The sequence below is a fragment of the Numenius arquata genome, chromosome 9 (assembly GCF_964106895.1).
Source record: "Numenius arquata chromosome 9, bNumArq3.hap1.1, whole genome shotgun sequence".
Classification (NCBI taxonomy): domain Eukaryota; kingdom Metazoa; phylum Chordata; class Aves; order Charadriiformes; family Scolopacidae; genus Numenius; species Numenius arquata.
The window spans coordinates 44,364,469-44,381,197 of record NC_133584.1 but is presented as its reverse complement, the minus strand read 5'-3'; the positions used below and the strand labels follow the sequence as shown (position 1 = coordinate 44,381,197).

General features: G+C 40.1%; 1 protein-coding gene across 1 annotated transcript in view; it reads right to left on the bottom strand.

Moving 5' to 3' along the window:
• RNF144A (ring finger protein 144A) overlaps positions 1-16,729 on the bottom strand; it is a 65,695-nt gene that overhangs the window by 11,459 nt on the left and 37,507 nt on the right. The window contains exon 3 of the mRNA XM_074153502.1: positions 13,622-13,767. Coding sequence (XP_074009603.1) covers positions 13,622-13,756 — 135 coding nt within the window. The 5' untranslated portion in view covers positions 13,757-13,767. The remainder of the gene's footprint in view (positions 1-13,621; positions 13,768-16,729) is intronic.

Sequence of the window (16,729 nt, the reverse complement as noted above, 5' to 3'; positions counted from 1 at the left end):
GAGCTGAGCTGGCCATGGCAAACTGGAGACAACTACAAGAAGTAGGTCCGTAACTCTCTGTTGTTAGATATGTGAATAAACACTGAGGCTAGAGCAACAGCAGAGCGAAATGAAGATACAAAACAAGCTCAGCATACAGCTGGGTGGGAGGTGAGAAGGATTACACACTCTGCAGCAAACTGGCAAAACAGGGACTTCAAGTGCCATTTCCAGACAGAACTTGCAAAAGGTACGCGCCCGCTGACCCACCGTCAGCCTGGGAAGGCAAAGGGCTGCATTGACCTTACCACGGCCAGCAAGCCCACCTGCAGGTCAGAGCACAAAACTGCTTCTTCCTTCCAACCACGCCATCCAGCAGGACCATCAACGAGCACATTTCCAGCCTAACCATTTACACATGGCTTATAGCTGCTAAGGTCCAGACTTTAGAGTCTAGCTGTTCAGCCTCTTTTCTTTTTGTTCTGCCTCTTGATAGGTCTATTCAGCTCTTTTCAGAGGCTCTATCGCTTATATTAACATTTTATTTTAGATTTTACCTCTTGCAGCTTGATTGCAGCAAAAACTTCACTTCCTGCCCACATAATTTCTGCTGTGCTGGTACACAGCTTTTCTGGTGGCAACATGCTGACACCTTGATAGCACAACAACTCATTTCTTTCAGGGTTCCCTTTCCCTGCACCTTCTACTCAACAGAGACAGCAGGTCTATTTTTTGGAAATGAAAATCAGAGACTCGATAATTGAAATCTTTAAAGTTTTACATATGAAAAAACCCACGTGTGATAGATCATGGTCTACGTCTTCCTCTTTATCAACAGGGATTTAATGAAGACAACTGTTCACTTAGTAGACGTTTGACTTGCAGAAGGTTTCCAAGACTTTGCTTTGAGCTCTGTAGGGCAGGTGGTGGAGCAGTTCAAGAGAACACAAGCAGAATCACAGCAGGCTGAGCTCTGCAATAACTAGGTCCTAGGTTGCGTGCCCTGGCAAACTGCGATTTCAGCTGCAGGGAGTGTTGCCATAATGACACTGTTGGCTCTTCCCTTTCCCCTCCATTTGCAGATGCCAAGTGTGGATTAAAACGAAAATGCATACATTTTTAATGCTAGCACTTAGCACTTATAGAAAGTACTTTTCAAGCTGAATGATCTTTGCCGTCATTAATCATTAATGTGGTTAATTCTCTTCCTCAACCTGTTTGGGACCACTGCCAAAGCCCATTCGATTTGTTTCCCTTTCCTCACATCTTCCAAGGAATGACACAGCTCATCCATGCTACGAGCAGTGTCCAGGGCCTTCCCATCCCCTTGATGTGGCACTTGCCCCTACCCCCTCAAAACCAGCCCAGCTAAAGTGCACTTCTTACGTTACACCTTCAGGGAACACAGAAGCTGTCTTGAGGCCATCAAATATCACTGTAAATTAGGCAGAGGATAAAACACTCTGTCCACTCAAGACTTCCTCACTCCGGAGATTTCTTGGGTGGAGCAGGAGTAACCCAAGGTCATTGCAAGAGAATCTGAAGCACAGGGTAGCTATGGCTTCTCTTGAGAGCGGATGCAAGATATGCCACACGTGTCAGAAAATTTTAAACTGGCTACAGTGCGAGAAATGCACCAGCACGCAGGCAAAACAACACGGTAGGATCAGGTATTCAGTTATATACTATGAAAAATTCATTACAAAACAACTGCAAAAAGATAACAAACTCTTGCTGATTTTCTTTGCAGCTTGTAGTTGATCCCATGACAGAAGAAAATAGATTCATAGCCTTTCCACTAAGGCAGTAAAGTACTGTATAGGATGAACAAAAAATGTGGGAGTGTAAGTCACCCCAAACAACTTTCAAAATGAACTGTATTACATAGTTTTTCTCGGAGAAAACAGGAACTGAAATGAGGTAGCTAAGGGCTGAGGTTGGAATAACATCACAAGATACCCTTCTTGTTGTACAATGATGCTTATAAAATCAATATGCTGAAGAGCATCTTTATTCTTCCTTTAATGGATGTGTGCCAATGGAAAGTTACTTTTATTTGAAGCAATACTTTTGCTAAATTCCACTTGTTTCTTTCTTTAAAAAAACACCTCATTGCAGTTCAGTAACGACTAAATGTTATTTAAGTCAGTCACACTTGGAGATACTCTAAACCTATCAAAAACCGATGGTGGTTATTCTGTACATTTCTGCTTAAGTATATAATATGAAATAATGAAGCCAGGGTAAGACTTGGCATTTCACAAAAAAACCCGCTTTACTGTATTAAGTAGGTCGTAAGAGGAAACATTTCCTTTGCATTCAGTTTTGTACTTCATTTTTGTATCCTGACAATCTTCAGCTGGAGTAAGGAAGACCTGCCCAGCCAGCAAGAAGAGACGACCATGTGTGTAAACTTTTAGTCATTAGTCCAGCTACACTAACGAACCGCGTGTGTGCTCCTACTCCTTTCCCAATCCACAACTAAAACACGTTAGTTTATAACAATCATTAGGCAAGTTACTCTGCTTTATGCTGCAGATGCAACAAGGGAACAGGTAACTGTAGTAGCTTAGATTTCTGTCCAGCATGCATATTCTTGGCATAGCAAGTGACACAGGGGAGGAAAAGAACAATTATTATATGATGGCACTCCAGGACACTACTAAGGTTGTTTGGCTTCCTTAACTATACAGATCTAGACTTAATATCTATTTTGAAACTTCATACATTTTTAAATTAAAAGGAAATTGTAATCTACTACCATATATGAATGTTAGACAGAAACTGAAAACTGAAATATAACTGAAAACTGCATGAAACTCCATGAAAACTGCAATATAACTTTCGCAATTTCCTGTAGACAAAGGAAATCAAAGCACTGCACAACATATGTGTTAGATAGAGACTATATAAACGATATATACAATGCATATATATAAACTATATTTGAAACTTTATATAAGGTTATATAAACTGCAGCTCAAGACGCATCGTATGCCCCAATTGCTGCCAAACAGCCGAAGATCAGTCAGAAGAGCCCGCTCAGCTCCCCCGGGCGTTACACCTGTGTTTTTCCCTGTGTATGCACGCTCCGTCTGCACCCCTGCTCTGTCCTCTTTCTGCACATCACCGCTGTCCTTTCAGGTGTCTGGATGGCTTGTTCTTTCACCTTGTAATCCAAGCATCCTACTGTAGTTTGATGTCCTCATGACAAAGGGCAGGAGCACATCCACTTTGAGGAGTTTTGGCCAGATCCATTTATTTCTTTGAGGAGTTTTGGCCAGATCCACCGGGAGCCCAACTCAGCTGCGGTTTTACTGTCAGCTGCCTATATAAATTAGGAAAACTTTTTTTTTTGCCTCAGCCTCAGAGACAGATGGCTAATAAAGGAATGGCTTCCTTTCTAAAGCTGCCAAACATAGCGTAATATTCAAGGCTCTGCAAGATGAGTTGGACTCCTAGCCTTTGTACATCAAGGACTGGACCACACAGAAAGGTATAGTCAGTCACCACTGATGCGCTGCTGCTTTAGAGCTGCACACCATTTTGTCTAATGTTATAAAGATCACAATACCCTATGAGAATCAAAATGGTTATTTTTTGCTTAATTTCCAAACCATAAAACATAATTTTACTCTGCTGTATTTAACTAACAAACCTGGATGGGCAACAGCAAAATCTCAACAAAGAATTAAAATATCTGGCTTTCAATTTTATTTCAGGAGCAACTGAGCAACAATTACCCCTATTTCTGATGATGATGCTTTGACATATTTCTCCCGACACCCAAAACCAAATAAAACCATCATAATTCATAAGAAAGAATCTGACTTTCATCGTTTCTATGTGAGGCAACATTTATCTATCATCTACTTTGACAGAAAAAATATGTTCACTTGGTGCCTAAGGTAATTTTACAATACAAAATGTACATAATTAAAAACACTTGAAGATATTTTTTGTGAATATCTTCATTTTTTTAAATAAAAAAACAAACCATTTTGAAATGTTACAACAAATTTACTTTTAAGGTCATGTTATTGCTACTATCACAAAAGACAAGGAATGGCTTTTCAAAATGTCACCTTTTATTTGAGAGTTAGACATGGAAAAAGATTATCCTGCATTATTTTCTTAAGAGCTGCTAGGTGGATTTTGTCAAAATGCAGACTTTTGACTACACTAATGCTGCCAATGCAAGTGCCAAGTCATATGGGAAATTTTATAAATAAGTCAATGGATTTGGAAAGGCCAAAAAAGCATGACAGGATTGCACAGCCAAGTATATCATCACCGTATCATTTGATTTATTTCTTAAAACTTTAAATGTATTTTAGTGCTGGAACTAAGCCACAGCCATCCCAAAACAATGTGCACTACACACAAAATCATCACATGCTGGTATTTGTAAAACATTTTAAAAATACCAAACATCTACTGATAAAATTGAAAGGGGAAAAAAGAATAAATTAAGGAAATATAGCACTTACCAAGTTCTAAAAAGAGAAAAGAGATTAATTTTTTACAATGCATTTGTTAAAGGTGAACATTTAAAGTAGATGAAAGCAGCTACTATTGTGCACAAATATTAACCAGGCAGACAATCACTAAGAGTTTTGTGCTGCACTTCAGGAATACAAGGGCGGGCCGACATGCTTTTTCAACAAGGGAGATATATTCATTTTATAATCAAAAAAAACCCCGATTCTAAAATTAGTGGGCCTAAATTTCAATGCAAAGAGGGGAAATGGAAAATAACACTGGGAAGAAAACTCAAACTGAACAAGAAAATGTTTCCAAGTAAGATGATTATTAACATGTAGACTAAATCACTGAAGTCTCGCAAATTCCATACCATCTGCAAACCAGGATTAGATGAACTTCTAAAAATATGCATACATACACACAGATGCATTTATAAAAACTTGCATTCAACCACATGAAGTCAGGAAATGCTGGTTGGTATTTTATGATCCACGTTACAAATGACATCAGGCTAGATGAATGTAAAGATCCCTTTTGGCTTTATGTTCTAGGAAAGAATATGGAAACTATGAAAGGCTATTGAGTGAGAAGCACTTATTTAGCAGTGTTCTGCAGCTACAAATCTACAGTTTGGTCTATGGGCAGTTTTTGTGCAACCTGGTCTAGTGGGAGGTGTCCCTCCCTGTGGTGGTGGGGCTGGAACTAGATGGTCTTTAAGGTCCCTTTGCACCCAAACGATTCCATGCTTCTATGAAAAGTATACTAAGCCAAAGCTCAAAATTTATGTGATCATGCTACACAGATTAAAAAAACTACTGCAACAACTACTTTTGACATTGTTTTGTAATATTTTTGTGTTATGCGTACCAGGTATTTTTTCTTTAGAGTATTTATAAATGAACACTGAGGAGGTGATATCCTTACTTGCCATAAGACAGTGTAATACCAAGGTTATTCCACTGCTCTGTGCTAATTCTATTAAACTAATTCTATAGTCTCTCAGGTAACTAGGTATTTATACTCATAAACACATTGTCCATAAGTCTTTTGGGTAATGTGATGTAATGCTCATTTTCAGCTTCAGATTATAATAGTATATAGGGATGCAGCGTGCAACGCTCACCAGGGCAGGGGGAGAGAGTGTGCGTTAGAGTGAGTGAATGTCTCTCACTAGAAATAAATCAGATGAATTTGGGCGTCTGTGTCTCCAGTAGGGGCTAATACCCTTGGAATAATAGCTCCTCTCTCTTTTTTTCAAATAGGAAATTCACTCTGGACTAAGGAGCTTTTCCCTGAAGAAAACGTCACTTCGTAGAAAGATGTTCCATTTAAATAAAGCTGAACAATCCCAAGAGGAAAAACTGCCCTAAAATAAGCAGCCTACAGCTGAGGTCTCCTCTGAAGAGGAGGGAAGAATAGCAGAGTAAGGTTTGAGCCTGAGTCTTCCCTATTCCTGAAAAGCAAGAATCCCTGTAGCCATATAAAACTGTCATATGCTACCATTTTTTTTTTAATATTTCAGCTATGTCAGCCTAAATCCAGTCACACCATCTTGCCTGGGGATGATGGCCAACAGTGTCTCGGCTGAGGAAGATAAATGCAAACCCTGAGCTTCCATGTCTGAGAATCCTTTCCCAAGATGTAAAAATTCGTGTTGTCCAAAAGTCCTTGTGCTGCCATGTCCCAGCAATCAATGGCTGTGGAGATCACAAGCAGGACCAAGCAACAGGAACTAAATGAACCTGAAAAACAAGTGCCTGTTTCCAGTTGAATTTCTTAATTGAGAAAGGGAAGGCAATGAAAAGTCCCTGTTTTTTTTTTTTTTTAAATGGGGGGATTGGGGTGGGTTTTTTTTGAGGGAGTTTATATACTCATTTATATATGACTGTGTACTGTAAAATATATAGAAGATGAACAATTCTTCTGCAGAGAAATCTTTCACATCAGTGGATAGGCAGCAGAAAATGGCCAAATGAGACAAGGATAATATCTTGCAGTTCATGCAGATCTTCATGTACAATAGCTGTTTCGAGAGGATGTATGTGTAAATACTTTTTCATGTTGGATTTTTACCCGTCCATTAGCTTGCATAAGCTGCCTGTTCTCACTTATTCCAGGCTGCAGTTGGTAGAAACAAACAGGGTAAACTTTACAAAAAGAAATTTGTTTTCAAATGCCAACATATGCAGGATGAAACTCAAATATTCAGGAGGCAAAACCAACAACAATAAAATTCACTCTTCCCTTATATGGTTGTTTGAGAAATGTTTATTCTATTTCAGAACAGAATGAATATTTGTGAGTGGGAGGACAATACACCTGCAGCAAACAAAGGACCTTTCACTTTCACATGCAAAACATTATGCAAACAAAAATGAACTAGTTTTTCCAAGACCCAGATGAAGACAGATAACGTTAATCTCATTTAGTAACATCACACAGGAGAGGAGGGAGCTGAAGGCTCTGGATCAAGTTTAATTTTCATGCAGGGTTCTGCAGTTCCCAACTGTACATTAATTACTCTGTAAATAGGAAAGTTTATTATTTAAGTAGGGAGTTTTGTCATCAGAGCACCTACGAGACAAGCCAGAAGCAAGACAGCCACGTGAATCGCTATGAAAACAGAGTGACCTCTAACCACGAAGCCTCCACTGACGCATCACATGTCAAGATTAGTATCAGTTCTCTGCTAAGGTTTGGGGGAAGTGAGCACAAGCTCCCTTAGAGCAAGCTCTAAGCTTTGCCAGCAGCTGGTGGGAAACAGGAAAACATTCCAGCTGCTAAGAACTACCCAGAGCTCTATAAAACCTCACAAGGCATTAGATTTACCCCCTCCCTCCCGTTTCAAAGCAAGCAGGACATCTCCTCTCGGTAGAGGTGGGGACAGCCTGGCCTCATCCCAGTGCTGCCCTGGTGAGGCAGGTTCCCCTTGGCAAGCAGGGACAAACCATGCGGGATGGGGACGGCAGCCAAGCCCACCTGCTCCCATCCTCAGCTGCTCTTGGTGTCTGCCTTGCCCCAGGGGAAGCAGAAGCTGATGCTGCCTCATATGGAGTGAGGGACAAGACGAAGTAAATCATGCTTTTTCCTGTCTTTCAAGTCAGAAGCCAGCAAAGCTCAATGTGCTTCCAGTCAAGCATGACAACAAGAAAAACAGACAGTTACAGACAGGCTAATAATATCTGCCTTGCTGATCATAGGGTTCTCCCTTCCTTTCAGGTCTTCAGCCTATGAAGAAGCTCAATTAGGGGAATGACTAGAATTAAGCAGGCATGTATGAACACTCATGATTAGGCAAACGAAGTAATCCTCGTTAAAGAGGGCTTACTGACAGCAGAAAAGTCTGTCACTATCACACTGTCATACTACTAGAGATAGAGTACGCTTAGATAGAGACTTAAATCACAGTTCTACGAAACTCAGGGGGACACCTAAAGGTGCAGGGAATATTAACCAGCTGTCTCAAGGGCTTAAGGTAGAGCCTACAGGTAAGAATCAAAGTACAAGGATCTACTGAACATATATAAAATTGGCATAGCAGTATTCGTTGCAAACACCACAAAACTGATCTATATGTCCACAGTTGGCCAACAAGAAATCACAATCAGCAGAAGATAGGTCTTAACATTAGTTTAGTTATTTTCTTTTTGATTGTAGGACCTCATCAGTAACAAGGTGGATTGCAGATGAGTAATCAAAGTAATTTTCTCCATCAAAGACAAGTTCTCTCCCAGGCTTCATATTTCTTCTCGATATTTGCTTCTCTGGACTGCCTACTTGACTGATTTTATCTTTAAATTTGAGAAAGGTAAGGAACGAATCCTCTGGTACCGGAACAATAAACACTGCATAACGTCCTGAAGGGAACTGACAATCTAATGTGAAGCCAAGAAGTGCTTAGCATGCCTTGAGTAAGAGTGTACTCTTACTCAATCACTGTACTTGCAAGATGCTATTTGGCACATCTATATGTATCACAGAAATCACGGAATTGTCAGAGTTGGAAGGGACCTCTAGAGATCATCTAGTCCAACTCCATAACTAAAAATTATATATGTATACACATATACATGTAACTCTATATCACAACGCATTTCAGTAACCGATGGACTTCCACGCAAGAGCATCTACTAGAACAAAATCTGTTGTAACTTTAGTACATATGCAATTGGTAACACATCAAGGGAGCATCCTGTCCTTTAAGATACATGAGAATTTCATCATAGATTACAAAATGGTGGAATTAGACTAAAATTGCCCCCATCTCCCCTTCCCCCCCCCCCCCCCCCCAAAAAAAAAAAGGCTAAGTAATAACAGAAGTTTTGGTGCAGTAACTAATACAAAAAAAAATTAAACAAAACCTAAAGAAGTGATGCTCTGTTTCTTTTACTCTCCATTTTCCTCTGTAAGGGGGTGTCATAAGGAAAGCTTTCTGAAGAAAACATGCAAAAATCAACTACTTCTCCTGCGCTAAGCAACTGCTAAGTTACTATCTTGAAATTTAAGGCTGCTAGCTATCTACTGTGTGCTATTTAAGTACAAAAAAAGTTATTTAATAAAAAGCAAGACATTTAAGCACTTTGGTTCAAAAATCTGAAGAGCACACTTAAGACTGGTCCTGTTGCTGACATGACTCCAAAAGGAAAGAGATATTAGTTTGCCCCTTGACAATACTCGGAAAAACAGCCAAACAAAAAGCCATCAGCAGATAGCTTGTTTTCCTTTCTACTCTCTAGGCTTTTGTTCCTCTGGTACCTTGAGCAATCCAACAACGGATACATTCCTAATGGATGAGATATACAAAACTTAAGAGAACTCACAGCATTGTGTGCGCATTAACGATCATAACGATAAAAACCATAATGGAGTATTGTACTAAGAGCCACAACTGGCAAAATAATACGACGGGAAATTGTAGTGTCTATGCCTTATCAGCAGAGGAGTGGCAGGCTGCTCTATTCAATCCATGCCCAGCTCTGCCAGAGAGCAAGAGGAAACAGTGTCCCCATTCTATCTTTCTGAATAGCAATGTTATGTTATTGTATAAGCATCAGGAAGAGACAATCCTTCATGAGATCTTTACCACAGCACTTCTAGTTGTAAAGGAGTGGGGACTTGCAGACAGAAATACTATAGGATCGAGAAATCTGCAGGTTGATCTAAATTCTGCCTACATACCAGTAGCTACTTGCACTTGAAAGATCTCTTTGTAACACATCCTCACCCTGTCTCAGCTTGCTGGGATTTAGAGAGAAAGGCTACAGCTAGGACCAAGAGCTGCAGCAAAAATAGTTTTCACACTTCGGACATCCTTTTTTTTTTTCCCTCATATCACCGCAGAGGCCATCAGTTACCCCAAATCTTTTGCATAAAAGCAAGAAGCCAGAACAAAATTATACTGGTCCGTCTACAGAGATGGTGAAATATTTCTCCAAGTGTATTTCCATTTATCGTGTACTGAATCTACTGTATGTAGACTCCATCCAAAGTCTTGAGTCAAAAGGATTTTTTTTTTCTGTTGTTTTTCAATAACTTAAATTTGGCTGTTAACAAAAGACAGTTCATATTGAGGACTGCAATGATGATTTCCAGAAACACCAAGTTTCTGGAAATCATTGCTGGAGGAACACCAGTGGAGGAATCAGTGCACAGTTGTCACACTCTTCCTTAACGGGCTCAACAGTCTTGCTTGACTTATTATGGGAGTATTTTCTTAGGCAAATTTATTAACCTGCAAGCTGTCCACAAGCTAAAGATGGAGGCCTTGGGTTTCAGTCATGCTAAATTCTTGGACAATAGCTAAAAAATCCGTGACAGCCCCTTGCAACTATTGTGATTGATTCTTATTTCTTCCCCCACTGCCACCAGTTAAAACAAGGGTAATATTATTTTCCTATTATTTCACAGGAAAACTTTTGAGTAATCTTTTCAGGGCACTCAAATGTCACCATAGTGAAGCTCATTCAAATGGCAGACAAGCAAACCAGTGTACCTTAAAAGGACTAAGTTGTATGAACTATTCAAGACAATCAAATACAAGTGGTGAAAACGGACTGAGGATTCCAGCTGAATAGAGTTAGACACAAGACTCCCATGTCACCACAGTATCTATGCCAGGTCTTAAGAACAGGTTACTGGCAAAGATTACATCTTTAGTATCTATAACAGGTTATACCTTTTGAAACAGCAGTAGAAGTCAGTAACCATATTCTACCAAGAAGAAATGGAAGATCAGTGATGGCAGCAAACGTCTGCATCATAGAATCATTCAGGTTGGAAAAGACCCTTGGGATCATTTAGTCCAACCATCTTCCCTACTCTACAAAAGTTTTTCCCTACACCATATCCCCCAACACCACATCTAAACGACTCTTAAACCATCCATTCAGGGATGGTGACTCAACGACCTCCCTGGGCAGCCTGTTCCAGTGTCTGATCACTCTTACTGTGAAGAATTTGTTCCTAATGTCTAGTCTAAACCTACCCTGTTGCAACTTGAAGCCATTCCCTCTTGTTCTATCGCTGTTTGCTTGTGAGAAGAGACCAGCACCAACCTCTCTACAATGTCCTTTCAAGTAGTTATAGAGAGTGATGAGGTCTCCCCTCAGTCTCCTCTTCCTCAGACTAAACAGTCCCAGCTCCCTCAATTGTTCTTCATACGACTTATGCTCCAGGCCCTTCACCAGCTTCATTGCCTTCCTCTGTACCCGCTCCAGCAGCTCGATATCTCTCTTGTATTGAGGTGCCCAGAATTGGACACAATACTCCAGGTGTGGCCTCACCAGTGCTGAGTACAGGGGCACAATCACCTCCCTACTTCTGCTGGTCACACTATTTCTAATACAAGCTAGGATGCCGTTGGCTTTCTTGGCCACCTGGGCACACTGCTGGCTCATATTCAGCCACTTGTCAATCAGAACCCCCAAGTCCTTTTCCACCAGGCGGCTTTCCAGCCACACTTCCCCAAGTCTGTACCGACACATGGGGTTGTTGTGGCCCAAGTGCAGGACCTGGCACTTGGTCTTGTTGAAGTTCATACCATTAATGTTGGTCCATCGATCCAACCTATCTAGGTCTCTCTGTAGAGCCTCCCTGTCCACATGCAGATCAACGCTCCTGCTTAACTTGGTGTCATCTGTGACCTTACAGATGATGCACTCTATGTCATTATCAAGATCATCGATAAAGATGTTAAACAGAAATGGTCCCAACACTGACAAGGTTTCTTCCCTGAAGAAACAAGGTGGAGAAGAAGAGACGTATCTGACAAGCCAGCCTTTCTGCTGCCACTTAAGTGTTACTGAAAAACATTTAATTAAAATATTCCCTGCATCCAGGCAACAGGGAGAGACACAAAAAACTCAGCAGTAAACACTAGAACTATCCATTGTGCAGTAGAGAACAGTTTTCACGAAGCCTATTATTCTGTTTTTCATGAAGCCTATTATTTTATATACTTTTGCATGCTTGAGCAAACACTCTTTTCAAACTGCGTAACGAAGCAATACTTATTTTTCAATTGGACAGGCACAGTGTTTGCAACACTGCCTGTGTTTACCTGCCTGTGTACTCACTTTCTCTTTTTCCACAGAACATCAATGTTAAAGTTGGTTGCAACAACTTCAAGTCTCTAGAGCATTACACATAGAAACTGAGCTGTTTACATTGGTTTTTTTGCTGTTTCAGTAAGCAACAAAAAGGAGCTGTAAGTACTGTTGGCAACTCCCTATATCTTCTCAATAATCATCAGAAAAAATTCTACTATTTAAAAAATTGGTAATATTTCCATGAAGAAAAATAAAATGTAGAAAAGACTACTTTAAAAAAAAAAAACCCTTACTCTTCAACATTAAAGAAGAAAACGCCCAAAAATAACTTTGTTGAAAAAGACTTTAAAATTAACCCAATCCCATGTCTGAACCTATAATTTCTCAGGAGTTTATGACATGGGTTAAAGTCCTTGAGCATCATGTATCCCAGAAATTATATTCTTACTGATTTTACTCTAACTTTTCTGCTGCTGAGCTATAGTTACAAGCTTTTGGTGTACCCACACCCATTGTAAAATTAAAGGATTTAACATGTTCATTCCAATACATCATTAGGTATGGAAAGCTACTACTACTATTTTTCTTTCTCTATTCATAAACTAGCAATACCCATTTACTGTGACAATTATAGAATCACAAAATGGTTAGAGTTGGAAGGGACCTTAAAGCTCATCTGGTTCCAACCCCCCTGCCCTGGGCAGGGACACCTCCCACTAGAGCAGGTTGCTCAAAACCCCATCCAGCCTGGCCTTGAACACCTCCAGGGATGGGACATCCACAACTTCCCTGGGCAACCTGTTCCAGTGCCTCACCACCCTCACAGTAAAGAATTTCTTCTTCATATCTAATCTAAATCTACACTTTTGCAGTTTAAAACTGTTACCCCTCATCTTATCACTCCACTCCCTGATAAAGAGTCCCCCTTTAGGTACTGGAAGGCTGCAATAAGGTCCACCAGGAGCCTTCTCTTTTCCAGGCTGAACAACCCCAACTCTCTCAGCCTGTCTTCATAAGAGAGGTGCTCCAGCCCTATGATCATCTTTGTGGCGCTGTAGTATGTATCTTTGCTACATACTGCACTTATGTTCACCAAACATTTTGTGCTTAAGTGACAAGATTCTTGTTATTCCAGGCACCCATTTGTGGAATAAGGTACTGAAAACCTGTTATGTGATTGTAATTATGGTACAGTGAAATTAGAATCTGTGATAGCTAAATACTTTGAGTTACAAGTGTGTGAATGTCTCTGTTCCAGAAAGACTTGGGGATAGAGTTTAAAAAAAAATAATCCCACAACCTGAAGAACAACCAAACCAAAAAAACCCAAATTCAAGCCACTGATAGATAAAAGGGAAAATGTGAATAACCTTGCTAAGAAGCTAACTGTATACATCAGTATACGTAAGTGCTGAGTAAAAATACTTTTTTTTTTTTAACAGGAAAACAGAAAAGTTTACTTGCTAGCATTTGTGTCAAGTATGCAGCAGTATTTATTTCCACCGCAGCTTCAATACTTCAGGGTAAAACCCACTCAGCAGAAACCCACATGATTTCTGCAGTTAAAATTGCGCATTGTTTTTCACACCCAATAAAAAAAGCGAACTCACCAGGGTACAGAAGATGCATTGGCATTGTGCTATTGTTGTCATCTGCTCCACAGGATATTCACCAAGGCAGAGCTTGCAGGACACTAATGGGTCAAGTACCAAGTCCCAGGTAGGCCTATATCTTGCTGTAGTCATTGCAGAGCAGTCTGAAAAACAGCACAAAGTAAAGATACTCCATCACTTCCTTATATTGATACTCAGTTTCTCATTTTTGCTACTGAAAACATCATTGTCAGCTGCAGCTTATTAGCTATTTGGAAAAAAAACTGATAGAAACAGCGATGGCTAATTTGACAGTATCAGTGCTTCCAGAAGCTATACATCCCCTGCCTGATGGGAGCATGCATGTAACAAGCAAAAGGAAAAAAAAAAAAACCACAGCAGCACGTAATACACCGATAAAACATGCGAGCACACAGGAAATATCCTTAGGTCACAGACTTTTGTCCGATGTTACATATGCAAAAATCTCATTCCCAATTCCTGCCATTTCCACCACTAGTTACAAGCTTGCTTTCACCAATATTGATTGCCCATCACTTCAAATACATTCCCTAAGCCCCACAACTCCAGCTACCCAGGCAAGACTCACACAGTCTCTTTCATGACCCAAGCATCTATTATGCCCTTTTTCCAGCCTGATGATATTGCAACTCAAGCAGAGCTAGGTATTTTTGTTCCCAAGAGCATGACAGATTGATCAGTTTGCTAAGTTAATTTTAGAAAGAACGGTTAATATTCTAGGTATCCTCAGAGTTTCTTAGCCTGCATTTTTCTCCCAACACTCGCTATATGCCAAGAGCACAAATTTGTTGCAGCAACAACCAACTACGGGAAGTAAACACACAAAATGAGCTATAAGAAGAGGCTATAATACCTATATATCATCCTCAAGACAACAATAGGATAGGACCATGCAGAGCATCTTTACCCTGGGCTTCAGGGCCCAGATGGAGACTTGTCAAATGACTAACCAGAAAGAAAATCTCACATATAACACATGTATTCCCACAAAGAGGAAAGCTAATTTACAAGTTACATAGTTACACACATGGGGGAAAAAAGCAAAACAATCTAAATAAAAAAAAAAAAAACAACCCACACTCCCCTAAACATCTAGGGTAACTTATGCAGTATACTCAATCCTAACACTTTGTTTTTCCATTGGCACTTGCAGGAACTGCTTATATCAAAGTCATTATCTGTGAACTTCCCAAGACCTCCAGAACTGCAACAAATTACTTTTATGCTTGTTACACTAGGTTTAGGCAGATGTTCAAGCAAAACATGTTTTTTTCCCCCCAAACAAATTACATGGAGAGTTCAAAGAAGTGTTTGTGAAGTTTGAGTCTTTGATATGCAATTAATCATGGACATAACTCCACCAAGGTCTCTAAATTCTCCCTCCGCTCAGTCTAACTCATTAGAAGATGACCTTAAAAGGCACATAAAGGACACCAAAAGAGTAGAGACTAAGACTTATTTCTAGTGCAGCCACCAGGGAGGAGAAGGGGAGAGAATAAAGATTAAACCACCCCATTTCCAGGGATGCTCTGGATCACTTCTTCCAAAAGCCCACACACAAACTCCACGCTGTTTCAAAGGAAACATTAAATAGTCCTGCAGAGCAGCACATGAATAATGGCTCCACGTCACAAAACCAGGACTTGTGCTGTGCAGTCGGAGACTACCATGAGAGTTTTGAGGCTATTAGACTGCTTCTTTACTGTCCAATACCACTACTTTTTCATTTTACACAAAATACCAGCAAAAACAATTTTCTTCCAAACTTTGGTTTATCTGATATTTGCAGATAGACTCATGAAACACACCTGAACTAACTCTGTTTGTTATTAGTTTGAGTGCCCTGTGCTTGTCCTGCCCAGTTTATTGTGCATCTGTTGGTTATGGCAGCAAGCAGATGAACAATGAAGAGGGTTACATACAAGGATGCACTTGGATACATCAGGCAGACCAAATTCCTAGCAAATTACATGGCAAAGATGTAAAATCTGATACCATTCAGACTAAAAGTTTGCCAGGTATATTGATGCAATTCAATCAACAAAAAAGAAGTTTATATAAAGTTCAGTGTGGGTCAATAAGTGACGAAAATATTAATCTCTCAGCTCCAAGACTTACACTTGTTCCCTGTTTCCCTAGGACTTTCAAGAAAGGGTTACTGGTACCACTGTGGTAATTCCCCATTTACAGCACAACTATACTGCAGTAACACCTCACCGGGAAATCTTTCTCCTCTTTGCCTTCTACTACAAAGCAAAAGCGAATCAAAGTGAAACTTCTTCTAAGCTGGCATCCAGCAGGCCAGCAGAAATTGGCTGCCCAATACAGTTGGCAAGTAATCCACGACAAGCTCAGCCATGGTGGTAACACAAAACCTGAATGCAGCTTCAAATGGCAGCAGAGCCTCTCCTGCCCATCACTCCTTGCCAAACACCTTCTGCTGAGACAGTGGCGTGCGCAGCAGAGGCTGATTGCCTCCATTCAACAGGGGCATGCTAAAAAAAAAAAAATATGCTAACTTGACTCCTAAAGGCTTCTATCCCATGCTGCCAAAAAAACCAAGTTTCAAGTCACCAAATTAGTCATTTTTGTATGCCATTTTTTCTAATAGAGTACAAGTAGTACAAGATAGCATTCTATCACTTTGCATCTTTCACTTTAGCCTACTGCAGTATTACATACACACAATCATTGCAACCTCAATTACTCAATAAATCTATACTAAAGTAGTCTTTAGTTTTAATAATTAAAACTTACATTTAACTTGAAAGGGAATAAATATCTGTTGTCGCTGGCGGCATTAAAGCAGGCATCAAGAAATCTGCCACCTAGCCTTGGAAAACGCACACAGAAAGCTACCCAGCAGAGATGTTCCCCTGGGGTGCGGTATCCCTGTAAAGGAACATAGGGAATGAAGCTTTCAAAAGCACAAACTATATCTTGCTTCACAATCACCTGGCACACTGTTGCAACTAAATAATAAGCTTCTGTGTTTACATCACAATGCTTAAGAAACCTCAGAAAAACCCCAAAAAACAAGAAAACCCAAGCCAAACTCACAAGAAAATGAGAAAATAACTCCAC